This window comes from Pelodiscus sinensis, chromosome 2, assembly GCF_049634645.1.
Source record: "Pelodiscus sinensis isolate JC-2024 chromosome 2, ASM4963464v1, whole genome shotgun sequence".
NCBI lineage: Eukaryota > Metazoa > Chordata > Testudines > Trionychidae > Pelodiscus > Pelodiscus sinensis.
This window is the reverse complement of record NC_134712.1, coordinates 244,770,470-244,787,643: the sequence shown is the minus strand read 5'-3', so window position 1 is coordinate 244,787,643 and position 17,174 is coordinate 244,770,470. Positions and strand designations below refer to the sequence as shown.

Genomic DNA, 17,174 nt, shown 5'->3' with positions numbered 1-17,174 from the left:
AAGCTACTCCTGCCACTCCAAGCAGCTGAAAATGTTGTGGGAGAACTCGGAGAGATCCCAAGAAGTACAGGGATCAGCTCTGCCTTCCCACAATACTGCACTGTAGGATGCTTACCCACGTTGCTTTGCTCAATCTATTGACGGGAGCAGATAGAGCCTTAATCTTGCCTCCCTTCAAAACCAATTCACAGTGAGGTCATTTCCCCTATGAATTTAGAGGATCTAGGTAGTAGAGGCAGCAAATTCAGACCTGTCTTGCCTTTAGCCATATGGAAGCTACTATAAAACCTTAGGAAAGGCAGAAACGCATCTGTGGAAGAAGGGTTGTTTCAAGGTGACCAAATGACATTATTTCCATTTCTATTTATATTTTAAAGCCTAGACAAGGACAGAGCCATCTCCCCAAGTTAAAATTATGCTCTCACACCATTTACTAAGCAAATATATTGCACAGACTTAAAAACAAATTTGATAAAAAGCTCCCTAGTATCTTTCATTGAATCATAAGACTGGAATCATCAAATCAAGTTGCCTGCTACTGCAGACAACCCTGTCATAAGCCCATTCATACATGTATCAAGCTCCATCATAAACCAGTTTTGTTGATTGTCCCCATTACTCCTACTGAAGGTTAGAAACCTTCTTTTCATTTCTAGCCCAAATTTATTCACGGCCAGCTTATACCCATACGTTCTTGTGCTAACTTTGTCCTTTGGCTTAAACAGATCTTCATCCTCCTTGGTGCTTGTCCCTCAATGCTTTTAGAAAATAATCCTACCTCCTCTCAGCCTTCATTTTGCAGAGTTAAAAGAAGTCAAGCTTTCTGAATCTCCTCTCATAAGATTGGTCAAGGAAATGAAAACCTTTCAAGTAGGCCTCTCTGCAGCTATTCCAGCTGAAGTTCCTGCCTCACTTCTACCTGGCTTTTAATCCCAAACACCAGATTCTGGCTACTCCGTGGTCTAGGACAAAAGCTTATGCTTTTCAGTCCCACTTACTAGAACTTTCTGATTCATGGCTTGTCAGTATTGACAGGCCTGGCCAAAGTGTTCACAGGGCCCAAGGCAACACACTGTGTTTGTCTGAGCCACACAGCCGCACAGCTCCCAGTCAGGGCAGCGAGTGAGCAGCTGGGTACACGGAGCCAAGCAGTGTGGGGCCCTGAGTGCGTGAGGCCATGGAGACCTGAATGCACGGGGCCCAAGGCAGCCGCCTCTCTCGCCTTGCCCAAAGGCCATGCCTGAGTACTGAAGCTTTTTAGCCATGGATGAGGCAAGAAATGGGCCTGTTTCCTGCATGCAATTTTTATACACTGGCTCAAAGGAACCTCTTCTGAGTATCAGAAGATGGTTCAGTCTTCTTGGCTTATTCAGTTACTGGCCAAGAATGGTCTGATGTGAATATCCCCCTCACGGTGGCATTATGAAACACACTGGTTCTTACCTCTAGACAGATAACCGATCCTTGATGTTCTTTGAACACTTTCAACTGCTCTCCAGTCACAATATTCCATGTTCGGATGGTGTAATCAGTGCTTCCAGAAAACAGCTCTCTATTCCGAGCATCGAGTATAAGGCATAAAACAGCCCCAGTGTGTCCTAGAAGAGTCTGGTAGCAACGCCCACTGGACACCCACCAGACCTTAACAGTGCAGTCAGTGCTTCCCGTCACCAAGAAGTCTCTGCTCAGTTTCTCCTGCTCCTCCTCTGACTCATCAAGAACATCCCTGGAGGAGTAGTGAGCCAGAGTCAGAACACAGTTCCGATGGCCCCGGAATTCCTGGATTTGCTTCTCCTTGTCCACACTCCAGCACCGTGCTGTTCTGTCATAGGAGCCACTAAATAAATAGTCTTTGGCAACCAGGATCCTGTTAAACACAAACAACTAGAATAGACCTTGTTTTATGTATGGATGCTGAGCCTTTTCATTGCTGCACCCTGGACTGCATGCAAGGTCCTATACCAAGAGTGCAATGAAGTACTAGCAGCAACTGTCCCTCAAATAACTATCCAACCATCAGATACACTAACAACATCAGCATGAGCGCCTCACTGCCACACCCAGGGACATGGCATAGTCCTTCAGAGCCTTATGCAGTTACAAGTGAAAATAGACACAGAGCAGAACATTACCCCATTCAGGATTTACCAATGCTTTGGCCTTTGGAATTTGATTCTCTGCTTCTTAATACTTCCCTTTCAGTTTAGCACATCATGTTGTTAGCAAGCAACGCCAATTCCCCATCGAGCCTGCAGGAAGTGACTAGATTTGTGATACACTGACAATGGAATATTCCCAGGATCATAAGACTTGCCAGACCTGATCAGTGGTCTCTCTAATCTGCTATCCTTTCTTCAACAATTGCTAATACCAGGTGCTTCAGAAGAAGGTAGAAAAAAATCCCATAGTGGACAGTTACATATGGAAAAATTCGCCCATACAGGAAATTTCTTCCTACTCGCAATGGATTAGGATTATTTATACTCCGAAGAATGAGAGTTTATTCCACCTACAATTTTTATCCTCACTTAATTGCTTATGTATTCATTACTTATATGACTTGTATTTTAAAAAACTATCATAAAAAGAATGTTAAAATTGCACATATGTGCTCTCAGATGTTAGGAGATGCCAGAATTAAAGGTTGCTTGTGCAGCTTTAATTTGACCTTTGTGCATGCATATGCATTATACATAATCACATGCTAACCTTCCCCTCACTCTCCTCCATCCCCCAAAAAAAAACAAAACAAGACAAAACAAAATCTGCTTAATCCTTTTGAAGTCATGTAACTTATTTAGGCACCTCAATAGACTAATCTGGGGCATCCCTTAAAAAAACCTTGACCACCAGCACTACCATGTGTTATTCATTAGTTGTCAGTTTCTTTTTAAAACATATTATTTAGGAGCTCATTTTTCATTATGGCTATTTAGTTGTCCAAATGCAGGCCTAAGTAGATAGCCAACAATAATAGCAATTAAACTAATCGAACATTTAGTTTCCAGGAACTTGGAACCACAAATCATGGTTTCTAAAACTAATTATCACACAATTCTCAGACAAATAGGCAGGTTAAAAACTACATTTAAAATAAATTCCTAGCCAAGGATCTTACAAAAAGAAGGCAATCATTATCCCAGTTTTACAGATAGAGGCCACAGCTACATTAAAAAGCCATACACAAAAGCTACACTCTGTAAATTCTCTCATGTAGCCACTCAAAGCCAACTGGAGAAAGTTTGCCCAATGGCTTAGCTATTTCAGCCCCCACAAGCAGCCGTACCTATGTTGGCAGTGCTGTTCACACTGGCACTTATATCAGTGTAATTTACATCACGCAGGAGTTGATTTTTTCACACCCCCGACTCACAAATTATGCTGACAAAAGCAATAGTATATACCTAACCTCTCTGTGCTTCAGTTTCTCTGGCTACATATCTTCCTTAAAGTCTCAAAGGGAGTCAGTGACAGATGTAGAAGCAGACACCCAGTCCAGGACTTCATCACCTGGACTACAGAAGATCTGATCAAAGAACAGCATGCAGCCCATGACGTTATACACTACAGTTCATAGTACTTTCACCATAATGAGGAAAAGCAGGTGGTTCACTTAGATCAAGAACCCAAATGTCCGAATTAAAGATGGGGCAGAATGGGGGGCTTCTTCTAACTGCCTTCTTTTACGTCTTGGCCACCTGTCAAACTGTGAAGGCAGCCATCTAAAATGGGCAATGATTGGGTGTCCCTATAATTCAAGATGTTATGAAAACTGGCTGACCCAGTATTTTTCACCCTCATTCCTATCTGTTTACAGATTCTGTTACATATTTAGTTTCTCCCCCCTTCAAAACGAACACTTCAATTGTTCTATTTCAAAATAAATAAATAAATATATTCCAGCAACCATGAGAAATCCTCATGGATTTCCAGGGAAGCCGGGGAAATATGCAAGTTCAGAAAGAAGTCACAGTACAGTTTTAAACTTAGTTTAACAATAAGAAATAAATCAAACAGAACCATGGCGTTTTTGCTAACAAGAATGGCTGACATGCTACTTTTAAAATCTATGCATGTCAGGCATCTGCTTTCAACTGAGCAATTTCTTCTACAATTCCATTCCCAGGGGCAGATTCAGTTCCCATTGCTGTGAACCTTTTTGCTCTTCTCCCATCTTGTCTATAGTTGTGCCAGCATTGTTGTTAAGATAATTAATTATCATAGCATAGAACATGCGTAACAGAGAATCAAAGATTTCCACAACCCATTAGTTGTGCAGGGGAGATTACTGGTAAAATGACAATGTATCTAGGAGAAAGACAAGGTGGGTGAGGAAATATCTATTGTTGGACTAACTTCAGCTGAAGAGAGAGAAAGAAGCTTTCAAGAATACTTTGCTCTTCCTCAGGTCCAACAAAAGACGTTACCTCACCCACCTTGTCTCTCTGACATCCTGGGACCCACAAGGCTACAACAGTTCTGCATACAATGTATCTGGTGTCAAGTTACAGAATCACAGTGAAATGATAAAAGAAGAATTTGTAGTACCAACCTGTTGACAATTGATGTGTGCCCTCGGTAAATAGCCAGACACTGGCCTGTCATCACATCCCACTTCCTAATTGTATGATCTGCGCTACATGTGAATGCAACCTCATTTTCCAAGTGGCAAAAGGTGATATAGCTTTCATGTCCTAGGAACAAGAAGGGAGATAAAAAAATATTCAGAATATTGCGAACAGAACAGATTAAGCAAGCTTCAACATGCTCACTTTAGTATAATTAAAAAAAAAAAAAAACTAGTCTGAAATTGGCCTGATTCAAAACTCCAGAGCTTAATGCTTTTGAAGCTGTAGTTTTAAAAATCCACAATTGAGTTCATCACAAGCAGGAGCTGATGGCACTTTTGATTTTAAAATCACGAACTCCATCTGTGTTTTACGTTATAAGGAATAAATGGAATAGACATGGGTGTTGGCACTAGGGATGCTGGGTGTCCTCCTGCACCCCTGGTGTGAAGTAGTAATGACAATCCAAATACAGTTTCTACATTCTTACAGGGAGGTTTAGGTTGGACATTAGGAAAAAGTTCCTAACTGTCAAGGTAGTCAAACACTGGAATAAATTGCCCAAGGAGGTTTTGGAATCCCCATCTCTGGAGATATTTAAGAGTAGGTTAGATAAATGTCTATCAGAGATAGTCTAGACAATATTTGGTCCTGCCATGAGGGCAGGGGACTGGACTCGATGACCTCTCGAGGTCCCTTCCAGTTCTAGTATTCTGTGATTCAGCAAGCCCATTATAAAATTGTTCCAGGACCACTGAACAGAGGTATGGTGGGCCATTTCAAGGATTACTGTCACCCTGCTTAAGGCCCATCAATGAGCTTCTTGTTGTTTTTAAGGGATATTGTGGAATGAATAAGAGAGAGAGAGAAGCTGTCATCCTTGGTGTAACTCAGCTGAAATCAATTGAATTCAAACGAGCAATTAATTTGGTTCACTTTATAAATACATGTCTTTTCTCTTCTCTTTTTTAAATTTTGGTTAAAAAAAGTGTATTTCAGCATTACCTTCTGGTTTTTTAGACAACCAGCAGTACCAGGCTAGTGCAAGAAACCCTGAAATAGAGTTGACTGATAAATTAGGTTAATTGGAAAGTTTAGTTAATAGTCCAATGAGTGAAATGCAAATAACTAAAAGAACATGAGTGATGAAAAGTTAGCTGTATTTCTCTACCTCCTACCTACCCACCTTCCTGTTTTATCCAATAACAGGAAGTAATATTTACTATGTTTTAATGGTATTGATATTTAGCAAATCAAGTAGAGAGAAAGAATAAAGGCATTGTCATTACTATTTATACAGTGCCCAGAATTTACTAGGGCTTTATAGTCATATTAAAAATATACTGTAAAGAATTTACCCTCAAACAAAAGTGAGGGAATAGAGGCAAGAAGAACAAGCACTGCAACATTTAGATTGAGTTACTTTATTGTACCATTTAGTATTTTTTACTGGGACTCATGAGTTTTAGATTCAATTCCCACCAGCTCTGCCATAGCCTTCCAATTTGGCCTGGGTTCCCCATCTGTAAAATATGAGCATAATACTTTCTCCCTTCCGCTGTTTCATGTTATCTGTTTAGACTGCGGTTCTATTGTGCCAGGCACTGTACAGCCACTTAGTAAGAGCTGTTGCCCCAAGAGTCAGCACTCTCAGCTGGGGCCTCTAGTGATTAATTAATACAAGTGATGAATAATATTATTCTAGGTAGCTTTGGGGTTTGAGGTTTTTTGCCAGGGAGAGGTAAAACATGACAAGCAGCAGATGTGGAGGGAAAGAGGAAGGAACAAAGACATAGGGAAAGGAGTGGTAGAGTACAGAGAGTTATGAAGAAGAGGGAAATGGGAAAGGGTAGAAGTAAGGATTAGGACTCCAGGAGGAGACTAGGTGGTAAAAATGAGGCACAGACACAGTTAAATGACAGTATTAAAATCATGTAAGTTAAAGCATGTGATTAAAGATAGCCAGTTAGACATTACTGTAGCATACTGTGCATCTTTTCAACTGGAGCATAATTTTTTGCAATCAAGTGAATGTGTCTGACTTCCAGAAACTGAGGGTATGTCCACAACGTAGCATGTACCTCGAAATAAGCTTCACAATTTGAGCTATGCAAATTGTGTAGCTTATTTCAAAATCTGGCACAGCGCTAATTTCTACACAGCGCTAATTTCAAAATAAAACACTATTCCATCATCTTCCTTAATCCTTGTGCATCAAGGTTTACAGGAGGCTGGAATAAGAAGCCCATTATTTCTAATGTATTTTGAAATAACAGGCATGCTGTTAAGACACGTAGAATGCTATTTCAGGATAATGGACGTTATTCCAAAATAGTGCCGCCGTGTAGACGTACCCTAAGAGACCTCCTCGATGGTATCACTAGTAAAGGTAAACTGACATGAATGTTAAGTAAATGGAAGATAGCTCTGGGAATGAGTAATGAGCTATATAGCACTCTTCCAGTTGCTGGTTCAAATCCAGCCTAGGTCAAATGGGGCTTCCGGGGGGAGGGAAGGAAGGCGGGTGTCACACAGACTCAGGTTCAGAAGGACTAATGGGGGATAGACTAGAGTGGAAACGCAGGAGCTAACGGGTGAAAGCACTGATCCAGAAGCTAAATGAAAATGGGAGTGCAGGGCCACACAGGGAGGGAGCAGATGTATCTTGACTGAATGGGAGAAGCTAGGGGTCAGCCAGGGACTGCATGGGAGAGGCTCTCTAACTCCCTACCTCCACCCAAAAATACCCAACTGTTCCATACTTCTCCCACCCACACCTAACAACCCTCCAGGTTCACTCCCACCAACTACTTCCCTCTCCCTCAACTCCTTCATTACCTCTGACTCCCTCAAGCATTTTCACTGCTTCTGAGGGGTGTAAGAAATATGGCTCTTTACTGTAGTTTAAATAAATTATTACTATGCCTAGTAAGGAATCTATTTGTCAAAAACATTTCCTAAATCTCTTGTTGTCTGTATTGTTAAAGGTATACTTGCCAACAGGTATTTTGAAATAAATTAAACTAATACAAATTGGCATGATTATAGTGTTATTTTGATAATTAAGATGTGCAGTACATTTAAATGTTGTGTGCAGAATTTTTAGTGTTTTGGAGCAGAATTGCCCCAGGAGTAAACAGTGCTCCCACCATCAGGTATTAGAATAAAAGCCAATAATTCACAAAAGCCTCATTGTAGACAAACAAAGCTTCCCTGATGGATTAGGATTGAGGCATCTTGGTTATGCTGTAGAGGAAGCTTTCAGTGGTGTTTTTTCCATAGGCAAAGGGCTGTCAATATGGTGACGTTACCCAACAATTGTTGAGCAGATTATATATAAATAAAATCCTAAAGGAATATGCAGAAAGTTATCCAAAGGGCAACTTTAAAAAATACTTTAAATTTTAATGTAAGCAAAAAGAATTGTTTTCTGTTAAGAGTTTCCAAAAAAAGTCCATTCAATTCACAGTCCCCTCCTGCATAATTCAGCATCCTGCAGAGGATTCTGCATTCTTTAATCATTTTTATATGAGTCTAGGGATTGTGTAGGAAGATGTAAATCTCATTAAACAGGTAAAAACAATTTCAGAATAAAAAGCCCAGCAGTTTAAATTGAACATGAGAATGTTTTGATCAACTGAAGAGAACCCCATTGTTCACTAGCCTGTTTCTGAATAAGTAAAAAACTAAAATCTGGAAAAAGTGAAGATAAAAAAAAACCCACAACCAGGAAGATAAAAAATCCCACAACATGGGTGCAAAGCTGAGGACTGTAGTGAGGGAGCAGAAGTTAAATCTCTGTATTTTGCCTCAAAGTGACTCCCAGTCTGTAACATTTGTAACTTGCTTTGGGATGAAAGAGAGTCCATGATTCATAAGCATATTTGGCCATTCAGTTTGCTCCAGAGACTGGAGAGGATGGAACATGCTGAGTGGCTTGTACCATATCTTTGGATAAGCTGTACTTGGACTCAGAGCCCACAGAAAAGGGGCACAGACTGTACCTTGGAAGTGGCCGTGGCACTGGCTATCTGCAGTGCTCCAGAGACGTGCAGTGCCATCTTCACTGCCTGTCAGCAGATGCTGCCCATCTGGACTCAGACTGAGCCAGTTGATGCCTCCTCGGTGATCAGCACAGACCTTCAGTGCGGAGCCACTACTCCCCATCCTGCTGGCCCCAGCCCGGGCAGGGGACCCAGAAAGGGGTTGACTCACTGGCTCCGCACCATTCTAGGAAGGAACTCTGGGCCTGCAGTGGGCTCCCCGAGACCAACTTCAGCCATCACGATGGTCCTGCAAAACCAGCAAGCTAGCCTAGTCTCCTGCAGAAATGCAAAAGGTCGCACAACAGGACACACAATTCAGGCACCCTCAGGACCTGAGCGGTCCCGAACCAGGGAGTTTGCCAGACCAGGGGAGGTCAATGCTCCCAGGCTGGCTGCACTTACCACCACCCCCAGGGCTCCCAAGGCTAGGGCTCCCACTCCGTTGCCAGTGCTGCCACAAGGATTCCCCTTCTAGGGCCACCTGGCCACCACCAGCCCCTCTGGTGTTGGGGAAACCCCAGGGCTCCATAGCCAAGAATCCCCTGCTGCCTCCTAGCCCCGCTGCAGCTAGAGGTTCACTGGCTGTGGCCACTTGGCCACCCCAGCCCCACTGCCACCAGAGATTCCCAGGTTCCCCACCTGGCCCTGTTGATGCAGGGGTTCCCTGGCCCCCATGACAATGGGGAGTTCCCCAGACAAGGCTGCCCAGCCACCCAGCCCATTGCTGTTGGGGGATTCCCAAGGTTCACCGGCTGGGGTTGCCTGGTAGTCCTGCTCCTGCCAGAGATTCCCCAGGGCCACCTGGCCGTAGGCTGGCCCTGCTGCTGCAGGAGACTCTCTGGCCAAGGTGGGGCTCCCCAGCAGCCACCTGGCCCAGCCACTGCTGGTGCAGCCAGGGCTCCCCAGCCCTGCGGTCTCCTGGCTGGCTCCTGCTCCCCGCCTCCAAAGCTCTTTGGTCCGGCAACATCTGTGGCCCTGTCAGATCACGGATGTTGCCGAACCAGAGAGTGCCGGATTTGGGAGGTTCGACCTGTACTAACTGATAGTTAACATGGATAATTACTGTCTTTTCCTCCCTGGCCAGGATACATTAAACTAACCAATCCCTTCCCTGCAAGAGTAAACATGGAAAATGCAGCAACTCTCACTGCTATAGGCACGTGGCTGACCTATGTTGCCACGCTGACCACACACACTTTATTCTCATTATAAGAAAGGGCTTCATTTTTTGCCGTGAAGAGCATTGGTAACTCCCACTGCTCCCTCTCAGTGTAGTGCCAACAGTCTGGTGTCCTGACCATCCCGGAGGATTCTAACGTATCCCTGAAAGGTTTAAAGCAGGGGTAGGCAATAATTTTCTGAGGGGCCACTTCATGAATTTTGGAACATGGTCATAGGCCAGGTCCATCTCCCTTTATCCCCTGAAGTGGCAGGGTGGAAGGGATAGGGCTGGGGGCTACAGAGAGAGAGAGAGAGTGTGTGAGTGTGAGTGAGAGAGACAGTGTGTGTGTGTGTGTGTGTGTGTGTGTGTGTGTGTGTTTGAAAAACTGAGACACAGATTGAGTGTGTGTGTTGCACAGAGACAGTGTGGTACAGCCTGGGGGTGTGACAGTGATACAGAAAGCATGTGTGCTGGCTGCTGCCTGGTAAGTTTCTCTTTTAGACAGGGAAAACTGTCCTCTTCTGTCTGTCTGACCCCTCACCCACCCTGCAGAGATGAGGTATGGGGAGGAAGAGTGTGTGTGCGACTGTGAAAGAGGGCACTAGCACTGAAATCTTAGAAACAGGGCACTGCCTCTGAAGACAGGCACTTCTGAGTCGCTTACCATCCATGCTTCAGATTGGAGCAGCTCCACAGTGTGTGTGTGTGTCTCTGTGTGTGTCTCTCTCCCGCCCCCTCACCCCAAACCCTGGCTCTGCAGAGATAGGATACAGGGGCAGGAGGACTTCCTGACTTCAGGATTCTCCCCTCCCCTCTGCACAGCTAGAAAGAGAATCCCAGGAGCAGCTCTGCTGCAGGATGGAGCAGGTTAGGGGGAAGGGTTGTTAAACACAAGCTGTGGTCTGCGAATCAGCTAGGCGGGCCAGAGAGAAATGCTTAGCAGGCTAGAGCCAGTCCCCAGGCCTGATTTTGCCCACCCCTGGTTTAAAGCCAGTTCTGACTTAACACAGCAGATAAAGAAGCCCAAATCCCAGTCCTGGACAATATCTCCCAACAGAGGCCTGTCTCTTCTACAATTTGCAAAACATGAGTAGCTTGTCATTCCAATGAAGCATTATCAAACTGAGCTGACTGGACATGTCACCCACTGACTCTCAGCGTGGCTCCACAAAACATCCTTTTTAAGCACCGCTCTCTTACACCCCTCTAATTCTCAAAGGGGGTAGCCTTTTAGTCTGTATCTGCAAAAGCAATGAGGACTCTTGTGGCACCTTGAAGACTGATTTATTTGGACATAAGCTTTCATGGATAAAAACCACTTTGTCAGATGCATCCCCTAGAATGTGAACTAGCTCTAGCTTTAGAACTTATTCATCACCTTCCTGCAAAACTGTGAATAGACATTAGAAAAAGGGGCCATATGCCAAAGAGAGCAGTGAGAACGCCCACATCACCTCCTCTCCCACCCACTTGCCACCCCCAAGAGTTGGCCTTAGGGCCAGAGCAGGATTGTTGCCTATGGGGCAGTTCCTATTATCCCTATTTAGTGCCTCTATGAGGGGAGATGAGAAATCAGGAAAGGGCTCTCCCCTCTTGTCCTTCCTTATCTTCTCACTTCTTCCACTCTCAAAAAAATCTCAACATCTGTGCAAACTCAAATGGCTCCTCTCCTCCCTTCACACCCCTCCCCATGCCCATCTCTGTGCCCACCCCGCTTTCTCCCCCCCCCCCCCAGCTGTAGTGCTCTTCTCCTTTCCAATCCACAGGGAAGGGCCCCCTCCCTACCCAACCCCAGGGAGAAGCCCCAATCTGAACTGTTCCCCTCAGACCTCTTCCCCACCATGCCTGGGCTGCTTTTCCTCTCGCGCCCCGTTCTTTCCCAGAGCAGCCGCCCCCCAGATCTCTGGTGGGCAGCAGGAGGTCCCAGCAGGGGGTCTGTGCTATCTGCCTCACAGAGACGCCGCCTGTGCGCTCTGCGATTCCCCACCCAGTGCCGCCTCCCACAGGCCTCTCCCCAGCAGATACCCCCCCATCGGCAACTTCCCTCTCCCCCCACGTCTGTACCGCGTCCCCCTGCTCCCTCCCCCCACGTCTGTGCTGCTTCCTTCACTCTCCCACCCCCCTTTGTCCTGCTGCCCTCACGTAGAAGCCCCCCCCCACTAGCCAGCCCCCAGCTGCTGCCCCCAACATCTCTCCCCCCAAACAGAGCAGCCCTGACTCCCCGACAGCGTAGCCCCCGCTCGCTGTTACCAAGAGAGGGGAGACCCCCCCCGTCTCTGTCCTGCTCCGTGTCCCCCCAGCCTGCCCCTCCTCCGTCACTCCTCCCCCGCCCCACACAGGACACCCTCGCCCCCTGCTCTGCCCCACGCCCGGGCGCTTACCTCCCCCTCCAGGGCGGGCTAGTTGGCGGGCGGGGAGGCGCAGGAGCAACAAAGCCCGCGCGGGCTCGTGTGCAGGGGGCCGCGGCCAGGTCCTGCAGCAGCAGCGAGTTTTGTCCTTCCCACCAGCGAACGCGCCCCCAGCGCGCCGGGAGGCAGCGTCCTCGGGGCACCCACTCGCGGGGAAACGCGCCGCCCTGCCCGGACCACGCTCCCCTCTAGGCGGCTGCGGGGCCGGAGCAAAGCTCGCCCGTAAGCCCTACGCGTTCTCCAGCCCGGCTGCCGAGGGGAAGATGCTCGCGGGGATGAGCTGCTGAGCCGGAGGCAGGGAGCAGCTCTGCCAGGGACGCGGCTGGCAGAGAGTCCATGCGCGGCGCGCTGCCTTTTGTCCGGCTCCGGGCACCCTTCCTCTGCAGGCATCCCAAGCCCGGGCTCTCGGAATCCCCTTCCCCCTGGTTCTCATTAATGTGGTGGTTCGGAGCCCAGCTTGTCTGTCAATCAGCTGCGCAGGGGGCCCAATCACCACCCCTCAGGCTTCCCCTAGGTCCTAGAGGAAGTTGGCTTCCGAGCAGGACTTTTTTTTTCGGTACTTCTCTTGCACTTTCCATCCGACTGTGGTTCCGTGGCCCCTCCAGTTCACTAGCCCAATAGAAGGTTATTCAACCTAGGAGAAGACTTGTGACTTTTGACACAATGTTAGTAGCCTGAAGCAAAATGCAGGACGATGTAGCACTTTAAAGACTAACAAGATGGTTTATTAGATGATGAGCTTTCGTGGGCCAGACCCACTTCCTCAGATCAAATAGTGGAAGAAAGTAGTCACAACCATATATACCAAAGGATACAATTAAAAAAATGAACAAATATGAAAAGGACAAATCACATTGCAGAACAGAAGGGGGATGCGGGGGGGGGGGGGGGGGGAAGGGGGAGGAAGGAAGGTAAGTGTCTGTGAATTGCTGATATTAAAGGTAGGGAGAGTGGGATGTTTGTGAGTTAATGGTATTACAGGTGATAATTGGGGAAACTGTCTTGGTAATGGGTGAGAAAGTTCAAAGTCTTGTTAAGTCCTTGTTGGCAAGTAGACTTTGAACTTTCTCACCCATTACCAAGACAGTTTCCCCAATTATCACCTGTAATACCATTAACTCACAAACATCCCACTCTCCCTACCTTTAATAGCAGCAATTCACAGACACTTACCTTCCTTCCTCCCCCTTCCCAGCCCCCCCCCCTCCCTCCCCCCCCCCCCCCCCCCCCCCGCATCCCCCTTCTGTTCTGCAATGTGATTTGTCCTTTTCATATTTGTTCATTTTTTTAATTGTATCCTTTGGTATATATGGTTGTGACTACTTTCTTCCACTATTTGATCTGAGGAAGTGGGTCTGGCCCACGAAAGCTCATCATCTAATAAACCATCTTGTTAGTCTTTAAAGTGCTACATCGTCCTGCATTTTGCTTCAACTACCCCAGACTAACACGGCTACATTTCTATCACTATTCTTAGTAGCCTGAGGCTCCTTTGTGTGCTCTGCCTTATGTGTGCACCTCGGGTCAGGCCCACTCAGACTAACTGCCAGGAACAGGTTTTATTCTGCAAAGAACATAGAACAGGGTTACAGTTCAGCAGCCTCTCCTCTCTGCTTGCAACCTACCTGCCCGCAGCTTAGTCAGTGAAACCCTGCAGGGAAGTACGGCACAACCCCTGCCTTACACACATGTTCTAACTAGGGATGTGACTGGTTAACCAGTTAATCAGAAGTATCACCCTTAACCATAACTAGTAAGCATTACTGGTTAACGGTGGGGACTAGAGCAGCCCCCCCCCCCGCCCGCTGTGGGCAAGGGAGCTGCACCAGTCCTACAGAGCCCACAGGCACTGACTTTCATCACACTGAAAAACTTTCAAGTGTAGACATAGCTTAAATACACAAAGGAGAGGAGGAGAAATAGAGATTCAGAAAAGTGAAGTAATTTGACCCCCAAAAAATCACTCAGCAGATCAGTCAGGAACACAATCAGGAACAGAACCTAAGTTTTGGGTAAGAAATGGGCAACTGAGATGGGCAGAGCACAAATGATTGCCCAAGTTCACTCAAGAAATGTGTGGCATAAGTGGGAACAGAATCTGTTTCTCCTCACTCCCAGCCTTTTTTAGCCACAAAACCATCCTTCTGATGCTAGACAAGAGCTGCAAGATATGATCTGAAGACAACCCACTTTATTGTATTTAGTGACAAAAATACACTAGCCATTTTGCAGATGTATAAGATAAGGTCCCTGTCCCCAAAGGGTTGCTAGTAATATAATTATTCCATTGTAAAGAAATGTGTCAATTAAACCAATTCTTCAGAAAGAATCATATTCAGTGCACTACATTATTGCTGACATAAGACAAACCTAATATTTCCCATCCACAAAGAGCATATGATTAACTTCTGCTTCTTCTGCTCAGTTACACCAATGTAAATCTGGAGCAACACACTGAAGTGAATGTTAAGTTACAACAATGTAAGCCTGATGTGAGAGCAGAATCAGCCTAATGGCTCACCTGTGATGGCTGTTCTCCAAAGTGTGTGTCATCAACACGTTCACCAGGACCAAAACTGAGACCCAAATGTTTGGGGGGTTTTTAATGACCAGTGATTCTGGATGCCCAGCTTAAGTGCTGATCACTGGCCCTCTGAAACATCAGGCCTCTTTAAGGTGTTTCGGTATGAGCAACCAAACTTCGAAACACCCCAAATCACTAATTACATTTGAAAATTTAGGCCTGAAAATCTTTTGAGCTAGGTACAGTTACAGAAGGATCCTCACTGACCACAGTATATATATCAGTCAGTTCTCCTACAAATCATTGGTTTGCTTATGGCTGTTGTGTTAGGAACTGTGAGATAGGTTATGGGGAAGATGCACAAACACTACTTTACTATATAGCTGTAGTATGATGCAGTAGGGTTGCCAGGTGTCCAGTTTTCTACCAGACAGTCCGGTATTTGCACCCTCTGTCCGGTAGAAAAATTCAGACAATACCAGACAAGTGCCATGTCCGGTATTTTCTGAATTTCTGGCTGGGCGCCGAACGGAAGCCTGGAGGGGGCGGGGGAGTGACAGGGAGGCGGGGCCACGATTGGCACTGGGAGCCATGTGGTTGCGTGCAAAAGCCAGGCGGGGTGGGGGCAGTGGCTGGGACTTCCAGCCACTCCCCCTGCCTGGCTTCTGCACACAACCAGAAGCTCCCAGCACCAATCGCGGCCCCACCTCCCAGCTGGAAGCCTCTGGTTGCGTGCAGAAGCCGGGCGGGGAGAGTGGCTCCTGGCCACTCCCCCCGCCCCCGCCTGGCTTCTACTAGCAACTAAAGGGCGTGCCTGCTGGTGGCGTGGCCTGTTGGACTCCGGCTGCGGCGAGTGGCTGCACCCCTCCCTGCCAGCTCTGCTTCCCACCCCCCTTCCTCCCAGCCAGCCTCGCAGCCCTCGACCCCCCCTCCCGCCAGTCCTGCCTCCCACCCCCCTTCCTCCCGGCCAGCCCTGCGGCTCCTGCCCCCCCACCCCCCAGACCTGCCTCCCGCCCCTTTTTCCCCAGGCCGGTCCCTCTCCCTCGCCTACGATTAAGTGTGTCTGTCTTTTGGGGGGGTCTACCTGGTAACCCTAGATGCAAGTATAAAATCAAGTGCCAAGAATAAACACACACTTGTATTACACAAGTGTAAATCTCCTGCTTTGACTGGGCCATAGAGGGTCCCTCTGTTTATCTCAGGTGGCCATGTTTTGGATTTTGGTGAGCCTTGGGTGTAGAAACTGATCTCTCACTTCCTATTTTGAAAAGGCATTTCAAGACTCTATTTCAAAGATGGTTTTTCCCTGTGATCATTATTAGTTGTGATGGATAAAATGTTCAAAACGGAACATTTTACCCTCTTTTTATTACCTTCTCTAGCTCCTTCCATCTTTTTTTATTGCTTTTATCTGTATGGCTTTTAGGATTTATTATATTTTATTGTATTTTGTATGAGCCAGTTTCCCTTCCTCTCGCTCAGAGCTCCATTGAAGTCATTAGCTCTTCAAGCAAAGAGCTCAAGGCACAGGGGCCAAGTGGGAAGTGGTTTTAATGCATATCAGAAATGTCGACAGCCTTTAGAAAAGGGTTTCTTAATGTTATTTTCTCTGGAACTCTAATTACGTGAATACAATTCTTTTTAATATTTATTATTTCAGTAGAATAGTTTAACTGTGCTAAGAGAGGCTATCAACAGCTGCTACAAGAAGCCATTTCTGGGCCGCAGCAAGATTTTTTTGTTTGTTTGTTTTATGAAATACAATGACAAGTCTACATATTCCCAAGCACTATCAGCTGCACTTGATCTGTAACTATTTACATTTAGTCTTAAAGGGGAAGCTGTGTTAGTCTGTAACTTTAAGTGGGTTTTGCCCACAAAACCTCATGATTCTATATATTTTTGTTAGTCTCTAAGATGCCACAGGACTACTCGTAGTATTTACATATAGAGAGATACATAGCACTCCCCTGGTGATGGGACGAGAAATATAAATCCTTGAGAAGACTTTTAATTTCTAAATTTTCATTTTCTGAAATGTTCGTCCCCCTGATGGTTAGCAAGAGAGAAGAATGTGGGGAAAGGGAGGACAAATGTACCAGGGTACCTGCATCCCTCCTCCCTGTCCCCAGCATCTGTAACTGGAGTGGAATGGAAGTTAAATGGGAAGAGGTGGTGCAGGCCCCAAATTTCTCTCAAGGGCCTGTGACTGGCTCACTCCCCCACTCATAACCAGAGACCACAGGTGTCAGGGGATACTATAATTGCCTGGTCTCCTCCCACCCCCAAGACAAGAGTATTGGAGGGGTAGGGAGGCCCCTCCAGTTGTGTGCTCTTCTGACTTATGTGAAAGCATGATCTCACTTGTCTGAGCTTGCTTGCTTTAACACACAAAATAGGCTTCCAGCCCCCTGAGCTTCCCTGGGAGGTAGACTCAGAATATAATTTTACCTCCTTTGCTGTGGT

The 17,174-nt window shown here is 46.4% G+C and overlaps 1 protein-coding gene across 4 annotated transcripts in view; it reads right to left on the bottom strand.

Annotated features, from left to right (window-relative positions):
• Window positions 1-12,648, bottom strand: part of WDR86 (WD repeat domain 86) — a 42,361-nt gene extending 29,713 nt beyond the window's left edge. The window contains exons 1-4 of one of the 4 annotated variants that reach the window (XM_014569617.3): window positions 12,158-12,648; window positions 8,573-8,861; window positions 4,553-4,694; window positions 1,444-1,867 (exon numbers count right to left, since the gene is read on the bottom strand). In XM_014569617.3, coding sequence (XP_014425103.2) covers window positions 1,444-1,867; window positions 4,553-4,694; window positions 8,573-8,735 — 729 coding nt within the window. In that variant the 5' untranslated portion in view covers window positions 8,736-8,861; window positions 12,158-12,648. Of the gene's footprint in view, window positions 1-1,443; window positions 1,868-4,552; window positions 4,695-8,572; window positions 8,891-12,157 lie in introns of all 4 variants that reach the window. The other 3 variants (XM_006115161.4, XM_014569616.3, XM_014569614.3) reach the window with 3 other exon arrangements.
• Window positions 12,649-17,174: the final 4,526 nt, after the last annotated feature.